At 39.8% G+C, this 22015-nt stretch overlaps 1 protein-coding gene and 1 pseudogene across 6 annotated transcripts in view; one reads left to right on the forward strand and one right to left on the reverse strand.

The window, feature by feature from the left end:
- The window catches only part of LOC149208927 (uncharacterized), a 331042-nt gene that overhangs the window by 241231 nt on the left and 67796 nt on the right, over positions 1-22015 (reverse strand). For all 6 annotated transcript variants that reach the window (XR_016252811.1, XR_016252809.1, XR_016252810.1 and 3 more), the window contains exons 2-4: positions 12881-13149; positions 12036-12774; positions 11469-11826 (exon numbers count right to left, since the gene is read on the reverse strand). Coding sequence is in view for 2 of the 6 variants with exons in the window: in XM_089396214.1 (XP_089252340.1) it covers positions 11469-11826; positions 12036-12774; positions 12881-13149 (1366 nt within the window). In the remaining 4 variants the exon portion in view is untranslated. The remainder of the gene's footprint in view (positions 1-11468; positions 11827-12035; positions 12775-12880; positions 13150-22015) is intronic.
- On the forward strand, positions 261-584 carry LOC149208929 (small ubiquitin-related modifier 1 pseudogene; annotated as a pseudogene).

Here is a 22015-nt window from a genome sequence, read left to right on the forward strand (position 1 = left end):
TAATAATGGCAAATTCAGTGTATTCAGATTGGTTACATAATCAGTGCCACCTACAGAGCCAGTGCGTTATCGCCCAGGGGAATCCGTTGTAATTGCAGGCCAAGGGAATCCGTCACTGAGGTATCCGTTATAATTGGTGGCATTATATATCATAGGTAAATGGAGATACGAACCTGAATCTCAGCCGTCGATTTTAGCAACTCTGAGTGAATTTTTCAATCCTTTTTTTTTCAAAAATTGTTGTAGCAGAAGAACCAGCCATGTCTAGCATTGACAATGGCGGAAACCAGGGTGTTGGTGCAGTGAGAGTGGAGGAAGAGAAGAAGCTCATGGACCAAGGTGCACACATTAATCTCAAGATCAAGGGCCAGGATGGAAATGAAGTATTCTGCAAAATCAAACGTAGTACTCAACTGAGGAAGTTAATGAATGTTTACTGTGATAGGCAATCCGTTGATTTTAACTCCATAGTTTTTCTGTTTGATGGGAGGCATTTACGAGGGGAGCAAACTCCTGAAGAACTTGAAATGGAAGATGGGGATGAGATTGATGCCATGCTTCATCAAATAGGAGGAAGGCGTTAAAGTGGGTTGTCAACTGGATGACAACCTCTTGTCACGATGGTTTGAATTTGGAAATATGTCAAAACTTATTTTGAACTTAGTTTCGGCATGTAATATTAATTTTCATAGGCTTAAATAATGTGCTCAGAGATAATATGTGTGTGTGTGTCTTTGTATGCAAAACCTTGCAACTTGATGGTCCTCTGGCAGTGATACGAATATTTGGCAACTATAATGAGAATTATCTCAATGATTCGGATACCCTTGACTCTGCAGTAACAACAATACAAGCTATAACGGTAATGCAAGTAACCGATCTAAGGCTAATAATAATCTGACAGAGATCCAAAATACTTTTGCTTCTGGATACATTCAACAAAAATATGAATTCTCATGTACAATGCGAGCTACTTTCATCCAAAAGACTACTACACAATTATTCGAAGCTTATCCTTGATGGCTCAGCGATGCGAATTATCTCCCAAGGTATGATGCGAAGTTGTATCCATGGTATTTGACTCGACAAGATTACAATGCATTCTATGGTTCTTTTCTGTTGTTCATCTGTGTGGCTCGAATTCATTCACTGTGGCCTGTTGAGGGTAACGTAGGAGACAACATTATAGTGTATTATATGGTGATCAATCTTTGTATAAAGGCTCATTATATATTTTGTGGCTTGCTATAATCAACAGAGGGTTGTTGTAACTTGTATATATATATATATATATATATATCTTGCATAGCCAACAATGTGCTCTTTGCAACAATTTTCTTATGTACCATATCTCTCTACATCAAGATATCAAAAGCATGAGAAGTAGACTATGGCTCGTTTTTGGCATTAATATCTTCAACAATGTTGGATGGGAAAATAACAAATTGCATTGAAGTTGAAAAATGGATTAATTAACATTCACTTGCATGTTGCGGACAACCACTCCCATGTTTCACAGCAGTTTCCATCGAGCAAATCCGACCGATATATGTTGCATGCATGCAATATATCAAGGATGTTATCCAAGGGTTTAGTTCGTCCACAATGAATAAGAATGGATGATGAAATTGTTGGTCATTGTCACTATGTGTTTTAGACTCTTTGTAAAGCCTGCATTTTGTGAAGATCATTTACTTCCTCATGTTCATCATGCATATTATAAAACCAAACTAGCTTGAAAGACTTTGTCGACCTCTCTATGGCTCCTACAGTGTCCTATTATGGTTGGTAAAATATACCAATTGTGGTATTGTCAGAAGTTGGATGCATTTTTTATCCTGAGTTTTACACAAAATTTCATGGTTTCGAAGGCTATTAGTCTAGGTATCAATAATCATTCATATAAAGGGGATATTGTGATTGCATGCTGGGATGTAGCAGTGAAAATACAGGAAGGCTTGCTAAACCAAGAAGACATCATATTTATAAGAATGGGTATTTTCTTTTGGTTGTTATTAATCCAGTGATGACATGTTAATTTAGCGAAATTCGAAGGCGTACATTGATGATCAGCAATGCCATGCAATGCCAAATTTTTATGCTACAGCTAAGAGCACAAAGAACTAAATATTCACTTTGCAAGTTTTGTGAGCTCAATGCAAGAATCAAACATGATCATAACAGATGGCATACCAACTATGCAATACCAGCATTCCTTAATATCAAGCATTATGTCCTTTGCATTATGGAGAACAGTCATGATACCAAACTTTAACCTTATGGGCGTTGAATATGCATTGGGTTTCTGAGCATTGAATGTGTCTTTGGTAGCATTAAATCATTCTGGACCAGCATTTTTATATGAAGCAACATATAATTGGCATGGCTGCAATTAATTGGAAGCAACATTTATTGTCATTTCATACATTGCCTTGGAGCAACATTCATATGGTCTACACTGCAGTGTTGAAACATTGAAGGAGCTTTTGTTATATATGTGCTCAACACTGAATCTGGGGGAATATTAACAAATATGCAGTCATAAACTGGAACCGTACCATGTTTTCCTTGAAAAGTGTTCTCTCAACAGTATTCTTGCTTTCAGAGTGTTCTCACAACAATATTTTGCACCGCTCTTACAATGTTTCCATGTCATATACCAATCTTTCTCAAATAAGTGCCACAATGATGAATAGGAATCCCAAAAGTAGTGGACAAGGGGTTGGCCCCTTGTTCTCCATATAATAAACATGTGGTGGTCCCAATGGGTGTGAGGGTACACAGTAACCTCATGGGTCTCCAAGTAGGTCGAAGACACCTGCAAACCATCTGTAAGGGCTCAGATGATGATGTAAGTGATGCCACTTCAGCATACAAGTCCGTGCTCGTCTACCAAGTGCATGGTTCAACTGTGGGGCCGACTAGGCATGGTGAACCAGGTGCATCTTCATCGTCCAATAAGTAAATCTCGAACAATCTCTGAACATCTCTAGGGATTCATGGAGTGTTGTCTATTGTTGTGGAGGCCCATGGCTCTCAACATACACCCTAGATGTGCCAATGTAGCCCTCTAGAGGTCTAGGACCCCGTATAGGGAGACCAACCCAAAATGGAGACCGTCTGCAATCTTGCATAAGATCCAACGCATTCCCTAGCCTTCCAGTATAACAAGTGATCAAAGGAAATCGAGTTAAAGAGCTTACAAACCATGGACAACGGGTGGGCACTTCATAATGGCATGCCCTTCCATAGTGGGATTTAGCATGTGCTAATGTCTCTAAGTTAACATCCAAAGGAGTCTAGGGGACAAGAGCACAGACCTAGCCCATTCTTTCCGCCGAATCCCCCCATTACTCCATGCCCAGAAGTATCCATGATAAGCAAACTACAATACTCAATTACCAAATGACAAGGCATACCTTTAAGTTCAGGAGGCCCACCTTGAAACATACAATCATGACAGATGGGTGAGGGACCGCATGGTTGGCTCAAGTGGTGGAGAAATGGCACAACAAGCTAGTTGGTGGCTGCAAGGGGTTGCTAGCTACCGGCCAAGGACCATCTTGGAGAAAAAAAAAATCTCCTAGGGATATCACCCACAAAATGGTGGGTAACATTTGGCTCCAACTAGGACGTGATCTCTCAAAAAAGTGGACGAAGCTACTCGAACGGGAGATCACGAGAACTCTAGCAATCTCTTGGTTACCGTAGACCTATTATCTGCACATATAATAGATGAAAAACACGGGGCAGCATGCTTTCGCGATGTCTCATGATCGCACATGCTTGGATTAGACCCATAAAATCGACTCATAGAAGTAAACTTTCAAATGCAGTTTTTAAATCTAAATGCAGCTAATCTATCATGAGAAATATCATATGACATTAGTTCTAATGCAAAATCAGCATGCAATGCATCCTACTCTACCATGCATATGGTACAATGTCAAGTCTCAAGGAAAGGGGTGATACGACTTAACTTGACCGACTCGGGCCAAAGTTCGTCATTGAGTCTAGCAATGTAATAATAGTCCTCCCCAACTTTTCCATGAATCTTGACAGGCATTGGTTCTCTATCAACCAAGACTAAGTCCTTGACCTTATATTCCTTTTTAGGCTTCCACTTGTTACTCGTCTTGTGATTTGGTCGTTTGAGAATGCGAACTTCTTGTGATGGGACATCTATGACCACAACATCCATGAGAAGTGATATATCAGGGTTCCCAGCCAAAGAGACCTTTAGGTCTTTTATGAGACCTTCCACCTCTACGGGCTTAGATTTAAAACCACATACCTTTTTGTATGGGTGAGTGATGTTGAGAGCCGATTGCTTCATAACTTTTAAAGGCATGATGTTTGCGAAAGCCCCCGAGTCAAACATACAATTGCATAAGAGGAGGTCATTGATAGCCAAAGTGAGCATAAATGGTTCATTGCCAGGGTTTCGATCAGGTATATGAATGTTTTGTAAGTCTTCGGGTAATTCTTCTTCTTGAATACCTAGGAACATCTTGAATTTTTGTTGCTGCTCGAGAAGTTTTGCAATCTCTTTCAAACGAACGGGTATGGTTATTTTCCCTATGGCAGCCCCTACGTCAATGTCAAGCCTAACCTCTTTCCCTTCTCTTTCTTCTTGATGTTTTCTCTCCTTGGAGGATCCTTTTTTGAATTGGCTTTGGTTGGGGGATCCTTTTTGGGAGGAATTTCAGGGAGAGACTCGTTGGGAGGGGCTTGCTTGGGTAATGAGTCTTCTTTAGGTGGTTCCTTAAAGGTATTAGGGTCTTTATTATTGTCATTTCATGAATATTGGACCCCTTTGAACCTTCCCTTGCTATCAATATTAAGAATGGATTCTTCCTTTCCTTCCTTAAGGGTGACCTCACTAATGGGAGGGTGTGTGTATGAAGTTTGAACCTCCCAGCAAAACGTTGAAAATGTCAGATTCCACAAGGTTAGCTTGCTCGTATATTTCTTCATCATCACTTCCCCCTTTTCACTTCCCTCATCTTCAGAAAATGAATCTTCTTCAACTGCGTTAGTTGGAGCCAAAGTGTTTGGGATTTGAGATGAGCTCGGCTTATCCTTTTCATTTTGCTTTTTGGGAAAGGGTTTTGCTTTTGGAATATAACTAGATTTTTGGGCCCCTTCCAATGCAATGATTTTATTCATGATAACCTTGTCACATGAGTTGACTTCTTCACTAAACTTCTCCATTTTCTTAAGGATGGCTAGGAGGGTTTCTTCGTGTTGATCTTTAGATTTTTCCTTCTTGACCTCGGTTTTAGCTCTAGGGTGGTCAGTGACATTTACTTTTGAGATTCGTAAGTTTTCCTCAACCTCCACTGCTATCTCTTTGGTTTCAGCCAATGTGCAAGGTTTCTTGTCCCTTAATGCATAGTCAAGTGGCCACCCAAAACTTATATGAATTTCTCAAGGATGTTAGCTTCAAAGGGTTTCAAATGATGGGGGATATCCTTGACTACCCTATCAAATTTTGAATGAATTCCCGAATGTCTTCCCTTCCCCTAGTTATTTGATAGAATTTTTCAATGTTAAAGGTTCCTTGGGAATTGCATGACCATCTCTTCATGAATAGGTCCTCGAAGTCATCAGAGTCTTCTATGCATGTTGGGGGAAGACTAAGGTACCATTCTCTTGCTTGTCCTTCAAGTGATAGAGCAAAAAGCATCATGAGCTTATCTTCATCGAAGATCATCCTAGGGGACATGTGCCAATAGAATTCTTCAACAAAGTCACGGGCACTCCAAGTAGCATCCCCTTTGAATTTGGGTAACCATCGGTTATTACTTTAAGGTAATGGTTTGGGATCATCACTCAATTTCAAAGGGGCAAAGACACTAACCAAGTGTCTTTCACTTTTGGTCATCTTGGGTTGGTCTTGTTTTGGGTCACTGTTAGAACTAGGTGCCATCCTTGGGAAAGGGTCACTGACCTCTTGAAATTCAAGGTGAAGAGAGGTCCCAACGGGTGATGGGGCTCTTTCCTTCTTTTTTGTAGCAGCGCTAGTTTCGGGAGGAATGTTGTCACTTTCAAGTAAACTAGGGGTTTTAAGAATGAGTAGAGTTGACAGAGGAATACTTGAATTGTCGTCAATGAATCAATTCCTCAATGATTCACTAGGGAGGTAGACTTGCTTCCTCCCCGGCAACGGCGCCAAAATGTTACTGCTCAAACTAGCAGGGGGTCCTAGAGGGGCAATTGCTAAGTCAAGAGCAACAACGAAGCTAAAGCCCGCTATCACCATAGCAAAAGCTTTCTACTCTTTACGGACTTTCACCGATGGGAGGAGCCCCAATATATAGAGAATCACTTATGAAGGATAGATCAACTAAGATGGATGTGAAGTGATCTCGATGACCCTTTCCTGGGAGAGACTCAAGAGTGGGACTTGCTTGGTTCTTAAGCAAGGTGCAAGGTTCTCCAGGATAGGGGAATAGGGATTTAAGGGCTTGGGTTAGGGAATGTGACTTGTAAAGGAGCCTCCTAAAATCCTTGTGGTACTTGGTTTCCCAAGTGGTTTTGAAGAGTTGACTTTGATAAGAATGGGACCACACGAAACCAAGTGGACCCAGGTTAGGTCCAGAGGAGGGAGTTTAACAACCAATGATGAGCTTGACTTAAACAAGGAAAAGAAGGGGATCAAAGAAAATATATTCACTTAGAGGTGTTAAAATGATCCCTATGAGGTACTAGCAAAGGGAAACCTAGGGCGAAATCGGTCTCAACGCTAGGGCTTGGGATATCTCACAATCCCACCATCGGAATCTCCTCAAATTTGGAGGGGGCCTAGGAGACGCACCAGTGCAGAAAAGCCCAAGAGATCAAAGTTTTCTATGTATGGTTTGTTGAGAAAGTGATGCCCTAGGAGGCCTAATGCGGTTAGACCTAGAATAAAGAAGAAAAGGTGAAGAAAAATGGTTCTTAAAATGATCACCTTATGGTAGACCAGTGCCTAATCCTTTGGGGAGATTGGAGTTAAGAAGAATAATGAGAATGGACTTCGTTTCTAGGTCAAGGAGGCTTCAAGGACTACTTCGCTTAGCGTTAGGGCACAAGAGAGTAACCTTAAAGCTTTATACTTCATTTTGCAAGATGAGATGGCTTATCAAGATGAATTCAACCATAGAATTATCCCTAGGAAAATTCGTTAAACATACATGGCCTATACATAGAGAGATGTTATCTAGAAACAATAATTCCAAAATTTTGCAATAATGCATGTTGCAATTAGCCCTAGTATAACGAAATTCCCATTATTAATGCATGTGACAAAGTAAAAGAAAGAATAGCATAAAATTTTGTACTTACATTTAAGAGAATACATCCAACCATCAACAAATTGCCAATCAAGAAGCTCCAAGACAAGAAGAGGTAATCCAAACATCAAAATTCATTCTATGCTCCAAAATTTTGTCCACCAAGAAGGAATAGCGAAAATCTCTAGAGAGATACAAGTCCAAACCAAGTGATGATGCTAAAATGAATCCTCATCACTTCTATTTATACACTTCTAATGAGTTTGATTTAGCTACTTGGGCCTATATTAGCCCATAAAATAAAAACAATGTGCAAAAGAACTAAATTTTGGTGACAAGCCAACCAAACTAGCTCATAAACAAAATAATAAGCCTCTCAAGAGGTCGAAAGATCAACAATACATGTCTTTGGGCCTTCTAAGAAACGTGATGAAGTCCATAAGTGCCACAATGATGAATAGGACTCCCAAAAGTAGTGGACAAGGGGTTGGCCCTTTGTTCTCCAAATAATAAACCTGTGGTGCTCCCAATGGATGTGAGGGCACACAAGTAACCTCATGGGTCTCCAAGTAGGTCGAAGATGCCTGCAAACAATCTGTAACGGATCAGATGATGGTGTAAGTGATGCCACATCAGCATACAAGTCCTGGATCATCTACCAAGTGCATGGTACAATTGTGGGGCTGACTGGGCATGGTGAACCAGGTGCATCTTTCTCATCCAATAGATGAATCTCGAGCAATCTCTAAACATCTCTAGGGGTCCATGGCTCTCAACGCACACCCTACATGTACCAATGTAGCCCTCTAGAGGGTTAGGACCCCGTATAGGGAGACCAAATCCAAAATGGAGACCATATGCAATCCTGCATAAGATCCAATGCGTCCCCTAGCCTTCCAATACAATAAGTCATCAAATAAAATTGAGTTAAAGAGCTTACAAACCATGGAAAACAGGTGGGCACTTCATAATGGCATGCCCTTCCATAGTGGGTTGTGGCATGTGTGTTAATGTCTCTAAGTTAACATCCAAAAGGGGTCTAGGGGACAAGAGCACAAACCTAGCCCATTCTTTCCGCCGAATCCCCCCATTAATCCATGCCCAGAAGTATCCATGATAAGCAAACTACAATACTCAATTACCAAATGACAAGGTATACCTTTATGTTCGGGAGGCCCACCTTCAAACATATGATCATGACAGATGGGTGAGAGACCACATGGCTGGCTCAGGTGGCGGAGAAATGGCACAACGAGCTAGTTGGTGGCTGCAAGGGGCTGTTGGCTACCGGTTGAGGACCATCTTGGAGAAAAAAAAATTCTCCTAGGGATATCACCCACAAAATGGTGGGTGACACTAGTCACCTGGGATCTCCCCTATTGGCCTATGGCTTTAGGAAGGGCACTACTTCAGAATTCCCAATTTTGGTAGCGTGGTCCTGGTTTCCCATTCCATGCTTTTCACTCCCTTCCGCACATTATAAGCCCTATTCCACCCTTTTCCTTATCTGGGTCCACAGGACCATAGGGTCTACAGGGTCTGGCATACCCCCTTCCCTTGTCCACATATCTAGGTCGAACCTAGAAATGTCGCCCCAGAGGTTGATGCAGCTAAGAGAAAGCTAAAAGCATATCATGGCCACAAGCAAGAAACAAAAGAAAAAAAAAACCATAAAATGCAAAAGATGGTCGAGACATTAAAAATAGCACGTGGGCAAAAACCAAGCATGAACTCTACCCCTTATCATTATGGCCACTTATTGCTCAATCACATCATTAAAGGGAATCCATGCACATCCCAACCCCTGGTGGGCAATGAACTGCCCCAGCGTTAACGAGGTAATAACTATTATACATAATTCACAGCATGCTCTATTTCCAAGAGCTTCGAGCAATAAACAAAGAAAAAACAAAAGGAAAATAAAGAGGGGTGGGAAAACAAAGGCTAGGGTAACTCATACATCCACAATTGCTCCCTCCTCAAACCTATACACCCAATATGTGGACTTCCTCATGATTGTTAAACCTTTAGCCCATGGCATTTGGCCCTGAGACCCCTTCATCCCCATTTTGTTCCATCATTATTCACATGCCACCTATTGATTGAACGATGTACCAGGGACATGTCTCTCCCCGTAGGGGTTGGGAACACCTAATAAGGAAGTACAATTTGTTGAAGAGGGCAGAGATTTTCAGTACCAAATGCCGAGAAGGAGTCCCAGAGTGTTGGAGAGACGTTTTCCCAGCGAGCAATAGGCAGGACGGCTAGACTAGCAGTCACTTCGGGCAGCAATTGCAACAGGCAGCATCAGGTTGACACAGAGTCTGCGCTGGCCTAGCTAGACGACTTGCTTTACAGAGGCAGTCCAGTGCCAGAATTGCCCGGAGTGAGGGTAAATTCCCTCTAGATATTTTTGCCAGTGTTTTCTTTGTAGGATAGCCAGATTTCGACATACAGATTATTGTACTCATAATTTCTCATTGTTGCATAATAATAAAACCCTCATTTGTTGCACCAGTTTTCCCAAGTTGAGTTTTTTCGGGGACAATGGTTCAAAAATAACAGTGTCATTTTTATGTGTGTGCTAGTATTTTCTTAGTTTCCAGCGCTATTATTTTCCACAGTGTTTTATTTGTGAAGGTTGAAGCGTGATTTATTTGATATTTGTCGTAGTAGATAAATTGTTAAGATAATTAACAATTAGAAAATAAATTCCAGTTACTCCAATAGGATTTCAGTTTTGGAATTTTCACGGCTAAATGGGCAAGGAAATATATCACTGATGCAGGTGATGGAGATATGATGGCACATTGTCATCGGCTACTAGTGGCTGTCAGGGCTCTATGAAAATTTTGATGATATATAGTTATTTGTTGTAGTGATATTTTTAAAAATTGGAACCAATAACCAACCCAGTCCAACTATCAAACCCGTTTTTGAACCCGAATGGGAAAAACCAGACTAGTCAGATCTCAATGAACCGGTCTTTCAAAAATTACATGAGATAATTAATTTTTAATGGAAAATTTTATTTTTAAGATTTAGAACCATGATTCCAAACCATTAGAGGCAAAATATGCAAATTTTTACCATGTAAGGGTGAATATATCAAAATGGCACCGAGTGAAATACATATTAGCAACAAAATACATAATCAATGAGGCTCTAAATGGCTCCAAGCTCACAAAAACTCCAAATGAAATGTGTGAGGCAAATGAGAGGGGAGGAATGATTTTATAGGCTCGAAGGAGCTGTTTTTGGAGGAAAACATCCCCTAGTTTCCCAAAAAACTACTCACATCCACCTTCAATAGCTCGGTGTGGGCCCGCAGCCGTGCACATGTGAGTTGTCAACCACCCGGCCAGGTTATGACAAAACTGGCTGGTTCATGCCAGTTTGGTACCAAATTGGGGTCTACCTCGACCCAAACCGGAGTCATTGGCCGGGCTGACCTCCAAACCTAACGAACCAGCTGGTTTGACTGGCTAGTGGTTCAACCCGGTTGGGTTTTAAAACTATGGTTTTAGCATGATTTGTTTTGGATTCTAGAGGCCATTTAGAGCATCTTTGTTGATGTATTTATGGTTCAAAGGTGGATTGCACTCAAAGTGTTATTTAAGTTATATGCACATTTACTTGTTATATATATGAGAAACTTTGCATATTTGTGTATAATGGTTTGGATTCATATATATATATATTCCAAAATTTGAACATTTTATGTATTTTTTGGTCGATCGGTTTTTTGGTCCAGTTTTTTTCTGGTTCCATTCTGATTCACATTTTTGGGGCAACCAGTTCAATGACTAGTCCGGTTCTGATAACATTGGGATGGAGATGTGTAATGCATTGCAATGTTAATAACTTAGAATGAAAGAACATTGAGATCTTTCAAGTAAGAACGAAAAAGAATTTAGAAGGCCAGCCATAATAATAAAATAATAATATGTAAACATCAAGAAAAGGGAAACTAACATATCAAATTCAATACATAATCTCCCTCCTATAGTGATTTTCTTGAACAATATAAGCAGTCATACTAAAGCAGTAAAATAAATAGGAGACTTCTGATATACTTTCAGGGATGTTTGTGAACAAAATATAATTCCCATAAACAGCATAGAAAACAAGCAGTAATTCACCGTTGAGACCTTAAAAATGTGGCATGAATCAGTGTATGTAGATATTCACCTAAAATTTCTCCTCGATCCTTTTTTTCTACAACATCTCTAACCATCCCCAATTGTTCTCCAAGGCCTTCAAAGTCCTTGTTCAAAAGTCCTGATGTCACCTCCCCAGCGATTTCAGATTCAAGGCCTTTAGTGCTTAGTCTTTCCTGAAAAGCTGCTTCAGAGATATTCAATCTTGTTTCAATATCAATAATTGCACCACCAGAATACTCAATATCGGCCTCTAGTGCCCATGCTTCATCCTTAGTCACGGGAAGGACTCTCATGTTACAAATATGAGGGGGAAGCTTCCCAACATCCACCCGTGTGCAAGTTATTCCACTAATGTAACTTCGAGTTCTGACCTTAGACAGCAACCTCTGCTTAAATTTCAAGTATAAGAATCTCAGTAAATACAAGTGCTTTTGAACTACAAATATATATTATCCTAAATAAAATGGTAAGAACGCTTGAATTGCTGGGACATAAATCGGGAGTTCTTTGTCATCATGGACCCACCAAAAAAAAAGGAGTGGATTTGCAGTGTAATAAACAATTTAGAGGAAATGAAGGAATAGAAGATGCAAACCTGAATTAAAACCTGACATAAGGCTATAGCTTCTGAACTTTTTTTAAAATCAAAGAAAAATCTTGAAAACAGCAAATTCCAGCAAAGGGTTCCTTGGTCAATGATGCCTCTCTCACAAACAGCATCACTATCAACAATAGCACTGTTCTCTGAATCTATATGAGTAGCACCAATCAACTTGCTTTGGTTCCCAAAACTTCTAGATGCTGATGATGATGAAGATTCAGCATTTAAATGATCATCACGATTTTTTGTTGAAAGAGAGGCTTTTCTTGAAAAATCCGTTAATGATGAACTATTTGGATTAAGGAGTGCCTCATTGCCAATTTTCTTCTCCTCTTGATTCACAGCAGGAAAATTGTTTATCTTACTTTCATTACCAGTTTTAGAAGACTTCCTGACAGTGGCTAGTTTCTTCAGGAAAAGGCGTACCTTTGAGGAAGTTGCATCATCCTTGTCATTTCTTTCTCTTTGATTGCTAACAACAAAATTTGACTTTAATAACAAAGGATAACCTTCATTCAGCCATAAAAAATACTGTTCAAATTCTTTCTTCAACATCCAATACCAATGTGCTCCTCCTGGACCAGATCCTCCTCCTCCAGTCCTTGAAGCAAGTCGAAGTGCTTTGCACCAGGCTTCCTTTTCCCAAGCAGTTTCAAGATATATTAAACAAACTTTACTTCCAAAAGCAAGGACACTATTCTTGTTTTCCAGCTTAATTGGATATCTTCTTGCCCTTCATCAAATATCACAATGTCAAATAATGTTTAAGGAAACTTATAACAACAGAGATTGGAGATTGAAATCACATTTCTATCTATATTCATCCTAAACAAGCTTACCATTTTCCAGAAGATTGTGCTCCACCAGACACTGCTGTGACATGACACCCTGCAAGTTCAATTACTTCTTTAGAGCCATCCAAGTCTGTCAAAATCAGCTCATGGCCTTTGATTTTGGCATGTTTCTGCACAGGTGAGACTTCAGAGATCTCCTTTAATGAATCTTTCTTAGCCTTTGCTTCCTTTGAACCTTTTATTTGCTGACTATGGAATCCCTTTGTATCTTTGTATGGTTCTGACAAGCATGTTATAGCCACCCATATTGTGCCCTGAAAACCAAGCATTGGCCAGTTTAAGCATTTAAACACAATGTCAACATCAAGATCGACAGAAGTCTTAAGAAAAAGTGCATTATATTCATGACTTTGTGAGCACAACTGATTGGTCAAATCTCTATTCAAGAGCATAGCAGCAAATGAAGCCTAGCCTTAAAAATTTATAACGTAAAAATATGACCCAATGTCTGACATGAGAGTGAAAAGAGGAAAAAAAAATCATGAACTGAAACCATGAGGAAAGTGCAGTTCCATAAATTGTTTGACTGCTTTAACCAATGCCCAAGGCAATCAACTTATCTTTGACAATGAACATAGAAGAAATATGGTAGGAAAAGTAATGAGCTCCAAAACTAAATGCATATTATACCATTAATTTGTAAGTAGTGCTATCACAAAATCCAGCATGCCTAGTGCAAAGCCTCACCAGGCAACCTGGATCTTATGGCAACAAAGAGATTAGCCACCACTATCACCTAAGCAGCCTCTCCGGTTGTTTTGTGGTCGGATGTTATCCCCACAAGGGAGGGTTCCCTAGCAAGACTTAGAGGTTAGATGACTAGGGTCCCAAGCCAAATGGCTCTCTAAGAACCTTGCAGATAAATCACCTAGAAATATCTTCGATAAAGGAAGGTTCAAGGGTGATAAGGAGTCTAATGCTCTTATGGAAGAAGGTACCAGGAAAGCATTGCAGTCTAGGATAAGATTTACAAATACTCAATTACTCTTTCCACCAACCCCAATAAACTAAATGAAGGCTGTTATAAGTTAGGGTTTCAATGAAATGCAGATTTTACAGCATGCAAAACCATATAACAGTCAGAGAAAAGCCTATAAAAGATAATCTCAACAATGGCTTGAGGCTACTTGAAGAGGAAAGCAAGGGATAGGTTAGCAAGCAGATTTTAATGGCTGAAAATGCACATAACAGCAGCAACTACATACACATCAGCCTTAAATTTAGTGGTAAAATATGCAATAAATGATAGATTTTTCCTTTTAAATACTAATGAATGCAATTCCTACCTAAAGGACAATAACATATAGGTGCAAAATTGCTATTTAATATGGAATTTAGACCAAACCCTAACCCTAGATACTATGAAATAAAGAAAAGAGAAAATCTAGAGGGATCAACACAATAAGACTAGCTTTCATTCAGTTGGGCAACAAAGTCAATTAGGGTAAGGTCAAAATAAGAGGACCTTGGATGCAGAAACTATCCACTTCACTTGGAACCCTAGCGACTTTCTTTCATAGGAGATTTAAGGTCAAAAGATGCATGAAACAAGTTCCTTTGATAGATTCTTGAAGATAATTTTTGCATAAACACATAGAAACAATAATTCATAAAAGATGTTGCACTTCTTAATATGGCACAAGATAAACCCTAATTTTAGAAATTACATCCAAAATGGAAGAAGATAGCATTAAACTTACACCATTCAAGCATGAATCACTTTATCAATCCATATGAAAGCCTCTCCATGCAATAAATATCCTCCCCTAGACAGTTCGCACTCTACCTAGCCATTGAGTCCATGAGAGAATAGAAACACTAGTGTGCACTCATTCAAGAGAAGAATTATGAGTTTGTGTGATGATTATCCAAGGAAAATGACTCCCCTCTATTTATATGATGGCAACCAAGTCATCTTTCCTTAATTTACAATGAGAAAGCCCTAAAATTTTGCTTAAAGCATTCAATAAGACTAATAGGTCACAAGCCAACCTAAAGATAGCTTGACAAAATGATAAATCATAATAAAATGACATGAATTCTCCACACATGTGGAAGAATTAGCTCTTCAATGTGACATAATCCTCCATAAATGATCATCTCCGTCAAGCAAAGTGACAAAGTGGGTCCAAGAGTGCTCCTCACTCAAGGGGACATCATCAAAGTGAATGGATACATATCCAAGTAACATCTCCTCAACCAAGACATCATCATCAAGAAGGCTTGCATCACCTTCTTAGGGCATGTGTGGGTGATGGGGCAATCCTAAGACTAAGTGTTATCCTCAAATGGGAGTGTGCCACCCTCCCAATGTATCTCAAGTAATCTCCATCCTCATCTGGGCTCTCGAACAAGGCAATGTTCATCAAGTAGGTATAAAACCAGCATGGGGGCATCCTGGGTATTTTGGGCACATCAACAATCATGGCTTCTTCGCTTAGTGTTTTAGCATCCAGAGGTCAGAACGGGCCATACATCCATGCAAAGGCTCCTCAAGTTCCAATGCTCATCTTTAGAGGGGCAACGTTGGGGCTGCAATATCATGTGTGCTCTCACAATTGGGTTAGATCTTCATTGTACTAAAAAGGTGTCAAGCCATTCCTCAAATGACATCCAATGTACATGTAATGAGCCCCCTAAAACATACCCTCGAGATCAAGTGAGCTTGGACCATATTCACTGCTAGGGGCACAAAAGTACTACACTCAAGCCTTGCCCTCAAATGTCTTTCTAGTTAATTATTTGTAACCAAGTTGCCACACTTGTGTTAGGGGTGATTATGCAATTAGTCATGTTACCCACCAAAATGGGTAACACTATAGGAGAAAACTTTTCTCCTATTCTTCACATCCAGTTGGCCAACCATGCAACCCCTGATAGCCACCACTAGTGGATGACATGTCATTATATATCTACCACCTACATTAGCCATATGCATCTCACCCATCAAGCATGAGCACATGGACAAAGGTGGGATTCCGATCAAAAGGTACTTTACTCATTTTGCAATCGGGTGCTTATGATTGTTTGTAGTTTGGCATTTGGTATGGATTACAGGGTGACCTAGAAGAAGGATGGGTTTTGATCATGATCTTGTTCTCTCACCTTAAATGGAGGGTTAATCTTTGTTAAAATTGGCAACTAGGGCCAAACTCCATGTGGGTCATCTTTGTTGATTTGGGGTAGCATCGGATGTGCTCTAGCCACGAAATTTGGTGGAGAAGTTGGGGCAAATAAGATCTCCAATACCCAGAAAGGGTTTGGGCAGATTCTAAACAGTTTGGGAAATATTAAAATAATTAATATTTTTAATGGAGTCCCTAAGTATAAACTTAGGGAAAATAAAATATTAATGTGAATTAATATAAAACTGTGTTAGAAGGGTCCAAAAGTCATGGATCAAGCCAGATCTAATCTTAGTCGTTGATTAGGGACTTAATCTCAGTCATTGATATGTCAATGAGAAAAGTATAAGAGGCTTGAGGGTCACTTGGAGGATACACCAGAGTGATCAGTGATTCTATTCTCTAAAGCAGGGTTTGCTAAGAGAGATAGAATTAGTGATCCGGAGCTGTAGCTGAGGAGCATTGAGTACAGAGAGACAGAGAGGCAAAGATAGTGCTGGGAGAGCAGCGCAGTAGCCGGGGAGAGTGACGCAGAGCCAACCAGGGCTCACGCAGGGCCACGCAGAGGCAGCCGGGAGCTGCACGGAGGGCCAGAGGGCTGACGCAGACCCATCCGGAGTGACGCAGGGCTAGTGCTGGGCAGAGGGGGGCTGACGCATTCCAGAGAGAGGCTAACGCTGGGGTTTCTAGGGCAGATTGGTGCTGAGGAGCTGCCGGAAGGATTATCCAGGGTTTCAACCAGAAGATTTGTCAGAAACTGAGCGGTATTACTGCCAAGGAAATTCTCTGTTGGGTAGGCCAGTTTCGGCACCCAGATTGTACTCTGATATTGCTTAATAAGAAAACTCTCAGATAGCTACACCGGTTTCCCACATTGGGTTTTTCCAAGGACATTGGTCCAAAAAATAATGGTGTCATACGGTGTGATTGTTTCTGTTTCCTTTAGTTGTTGATCGATAATATGTTCAGCATGCACTAGTGTTTATTTTCAGTATTTACATTGTAAATAACTTGTTAAGTAAAATAACAAGTAGGTAGGAATAAATCAGATAAAGTGCATGGAGGGTTTTTAACTAAGTAAACTTAGAAACTTCAACAATCTTATTTATGGCAGCTGATATTTTTCTTGGATTCCTTTCACCAAGAGGTGTAGGATTGATCTAAAGATCATCCGATTCCAACATGTATTTATGGATATATGAATTTATTTGTATTATTTGACAATTTTTCAAGGTCGGCCAATAAGCAAATTACCCTAGCTCAATCTCAACGTTGCATTATAAATAGAGGTGACCTCTAGTCATTTGATACACATCTCTTGTGAATCCTCTCTCCACTCGTTTGGGTTTTGGTGGAAAGAGAGGTCTAGAAGAGAAGCCCTATACGTTGTCCTAGAGGGAGTGCCCTAGCCGCAGTGCTAAAGGAGGAGACATAGCCGCAATCCTAAAGGAGCCCTAGCTGCAGTTAAGCATTTCCTAGCCACAGTCAAGGGAGACATCTATTTGCAGCAAAAAGGAAGTCTAATCAGCAGTGAAGTGCAAGCCCTAAACGTTGTCAAGAAAAGGTCCTAAACACTATCAAAAGGGAGAGCCCTAATCTCAGTTAAAAAGAGATTTGGCCGCAGTTAAAAGAACCCTAATCCGCAACAACAAAAGGAGGCTCAGCCACAACAAAGAGAGGCCTTTATCCGCAATCAAGGAGAAGCCTAAAGCCGCTGTCAAGGGAAGCCTAAAGCCGCAGTCAAAGAAGGCCTAAAGCAGCAGACAAAAAGGCCCTAGCCGCAGTCAAAAGGTGACCCTAGCCACTGTAAGAAGGAGCCATAAGACAGCAGAGAAAAGCCCTAGAAGCAGCGTGTTTTGCTCTAGGTATAGCATGTGGAAGAGAGGTTGTTTTGAGTGTTGTTCTTAGAGGGAGAAAGGCCAAAGTTTGAAGCCTTGGTTCACAGCAAGAAGAGGTGTGCAGCGTGGGTGAAATGGGGTTGTTATAAAGCTATTCCAGGAAGACTGGAGGGCTAAAGAGAAGGTTGTGTATCTTGCTAAAAGGCAAAGGATAGAGGGAGTTGTTTGAGAGCTCATAAAGAATGGAATAGTCCTTCAGAAAGGTTGCCTCAGACCTGTTCTAAGGCTGTATAATGATATTGTAATAAGAGATGGACAGAGCCATTGTCAAGGGTTAGAAGTATTGCATTGAGGATTAGTCAACTAGAAAGGGGCAGAGTGGTGGTGTAATCACCTTAAAGGACCAATTGAAGAATGAGGATTGATAAGTATGCCTCGCCTGTATTCAGAACTACAATCCTTAGTTCCAGAATTGCAATTTCATTGTATCATCTTCATGGTGAAGATCTTTGATCTCCTATTTGGCAAGTCAAGTATTGACTTCAAATCATTGTACTCTATCTCTTTCTCTTTGTTGAACTATTGAAGACTAAAGAAGATTTGATCAAGGGTTTCCCCACATTGGGGTTTGTCCCTGATTGGTGCCACATCTTGTGTCCTCTTGTCTTGGCTTGTCTTCTATTGTTTATGTTTATGTTCTATTTGCACTTCACTATCACGCTGATGTGATCAATAATTTGAATATTGTCATTGGGCTAATATGAAAAATTGAAGTAAATTGCTCTAAGCATAGAACATACCAAAATTTAACATGGTATCCAAGCCGAGGTGAAGACAAAGCCCAAGCAAGAGTGAAATATCAATCACCGAAGACAGTTGGAAAGAACAAAAGGATCAATGGGTTCCTCATCCCACTTCCCAGCTGAAGATAAGCTCCATGAAAAGTCTGACTATCACGGATGGAAGATGTCTCTTGATCTGACATTGGAAGAACAAGAAGTATTGGATTATATGAAGGGTAAAATTCCTGAGCCTCCATCAAATGCACAGACTGTTACAAAGAACAAGTGCACCAAGGGTGAAGTCAAAGCGAAGAAGATTATTAGAGATTCCATTGACAAGCGACTAGTGGCCTACATCTCCGATCTAAACACCTCCAAGGAGATCTATGACAGATTGGTAAGCATATTCAAGGTTAGTGATGCAAATCAAATTGTGTTCCTCAAAAATAAGTTGAAGGATATTAGGAAAGGCAAGGACGAGGATATTCAATCCTACTTCTTAAAGATCACCGAGATCAAGAATGATCTTCTATCGATTGGAGAAATCATATCTGACAAGGAACTTACTATCAATACTCTTAGAGGGCTCCCACCTAAGTAGTATATATTTAGAACCACTATTCTCAATAATGATTGAATTCCGGGACTTGAAGAATGGATGTCGAGATGCATTCAAGAAGGAACCAGGATGGTGGAGCAAGAAATGCCTTCTAATAGAGGCAACCCTACTGCTTTCTCCGCTCGTGCAAGAGTTGAAATAATGCAGGGTCTAAAGGTCATTTCAATGGAAAGCCCGGATCTAAGGGTGGAAGGAAAGGCAGATGCTTTGCTTGCAATAAGTTTGGCGACTATGCAAGGGAGTGTCCAAATAGAAGGGACACATCACATGATGATGATCACAATCATTCTAGGGGCAACTTCAATAACAATGATCGAAGGAATGACAGGTATAATGGAAAACGAAAAAGGAATGTGGGACATCAAGGAAATGGTCGACCCTCTAAGAAAGTAAGGAACTCTAGGTATGAAGAATCAAATGTTGTTTCTGATAAGCAAAAGGTGTATTATCTTATATCGGCCCTCTCCACTTCCTCTCCTCCGGACACTTTTGGAAATTGGCTTATTGATAGTGGTGCTTCAAGGCACTCCACCATATACAAGGAATCTCTCTCTAATCTGATAGAGAAGGATACAAACTTGGAGATTATTCTTGGAGACAATGCCACCTATCCCGTAAAGGGTGTAGAGAATGTTACCCTTCAATTGAATCAGGGTAACACAATGGCGAAAAGGTATTAGATGAAACTCATGATGAGAACAAAAGAAATGTTAATCATGATTTCATAGACCCGAATATTGGATTGAAGACCCACCATATTCCAAAGATCGATATGAGGAAGTTTGATGGCAAAGATCCAGTAACATGGATACTACAAATGGAGCAATATTTTGATCTCCATAATGTGCAACACACACAAAAGGTACGCTTTGCAATTTTATATTTAGAACCCAACCAGTTTGTATAGTATCAATGGCTTTGTTTTCGTAAACCACTTGTTACTTGGTCAATTTTTACGAAGGAAATGATAGTACAATATGAGGATACAAAGAGTAACACCTTCTTTAGCCAAATGATAAATCTCAAACAAAAGGGTTCAATGGAAATGCATATTAAAGACTTCCAAAAATTGAATATAAGGGTAAATGATATTCTAGAGGAGCATAGGATTGATGTCTTTATATGGACTTTAAAGGATAACATCCAACATAAGGTTCGCCTTTAGGAACATGATTCATTGGAGAAGGCATTCAGGTTGGCAAGAAAAATTGAAAGCAAAATTATGGCAACAAGGAAGCCTACCACTCACAACTATAAAGATGGAAATGTTGTTGCCCCTAGCCTTCTACAACCTCAAGGTTGACACCACAACAATTGGAAGAAAAAATAGCAAAAGGGATTTGTTATAGTTGTGATATAAAATACACTAAAGGTCATAAGTGTGATGAGAAGAAATTATTTTACATAGATTGTGAAGAGGAGAAAGAAAAAGAACAAGAAATATCAAAAGAAAAGGATATACACCACGAACCAACCCTAGAGAAAAAAGAAATTATCCAACCATATCTTGTAATGCATTAGCAGGAATTACCACTCCTCAAACTCTTAAGATAGAAGGATATATCAAGAATAAAAAGGTAATAGTGTTGATTGATTTAGGTAGTACCCATAATTTTATTATTTGTAAGATAGCCAAGGAATTGCACTATTTTCTATATCCAACACTAGAGTGTCAAGTGATGGTTGCAAATGGAGGAACTATAAATTGCTCTGGAAAGTGTCATAATATCAAGCAAACCTTGGGGGATTATGTATTGAATAGCCCAATGCTCTCCATTCCAATGGGTGGTGTTGATGTTGTACTAGGAGTCCAATAGTTACAATCTTTGGGTATGATAGCTTTTAATTTTCAAGAATTTTTCTTGATTTTTTTTGGGAAGGAAAGGAAATTGAATTAAGGGGTATCGCATGGAAACCAGGAAAGATGATTAGCTCTAATGGCATGACAAAGCTTCTAAAGAAAGAACAACGAGGCATAATTGCACAATTATGCTCACTAGAGGTTCAAACATCGAAATCATCTATTTCTCCATATTTCCAAAAAGTCTTGGACAATCATTCCAAGATGTTTGAGACTCCCAAAGGCCTCCCACCTATTCGTGATCATGATCATGCTATTCATTTGATTCCAGGAAATGTTCCTCCAAACATCAGGTCTTACAGATATCCATATGCCCAAAAGAGTGAAATTGAACATATGGTTGTAGAAATGGTAGACGCAGTTATAATTCAACCTAGTCAAAGTTCTTTTTCGGCTCCAGTAGTATTGGTTCACAAGAAGGATGGATCCTGACGCATGTGTCCAGATTATAGGGAGTTCAACAAACTCACTATTAAAGATAAATTTCCCGTTCTTGTCATTGATGAATTGCATAAATTACATGGAGCAATTTACTTCACCAAGTTGGATCTTCGTTCAGGATATCATCAAATTAGAATGACGACTGAAGACATTCCGAAAACAGCGTTTAGAACTCATGAGGGTCATTATGAATTTTTGGTCATGCCTTTTGGCCTTACCAATGCACCTTCTACATTTCAAGGTTTGATGAATTCCATTTTCAAACCCTTCCTTAGAAAATTTGTGTTAATATTTTTTTATGATATACTAATCTACATCAAGTCTTGGAAGGATCATGTTCAACATGTTGACAAGGTGCTCAAATTATTGGAGGAGAAACAATTATATGCAAAAACCTCCAAATGTTTCTTTGGAGTACAGAAGGTGGAATATCTAGGTCATATTGTATCTCATG

The sequence above is a fragment of the Pinus tabuliformis genome, chromosome 1_2, assembly GCF_031772625.1.
Source record: "Pinus tabuliformis cultivar Carrire ecotype Pingquan chromosome 1_2, CPIR1, whole genome shotgun sequence".
Classification (NCBI taxonomy): domain Eukaryota; kingdom Viridiplantae; phylum Streptophyta; class Pinopsida; order Pinales; family Pinaceae; genus Pinus; species Pinus tabuliformis.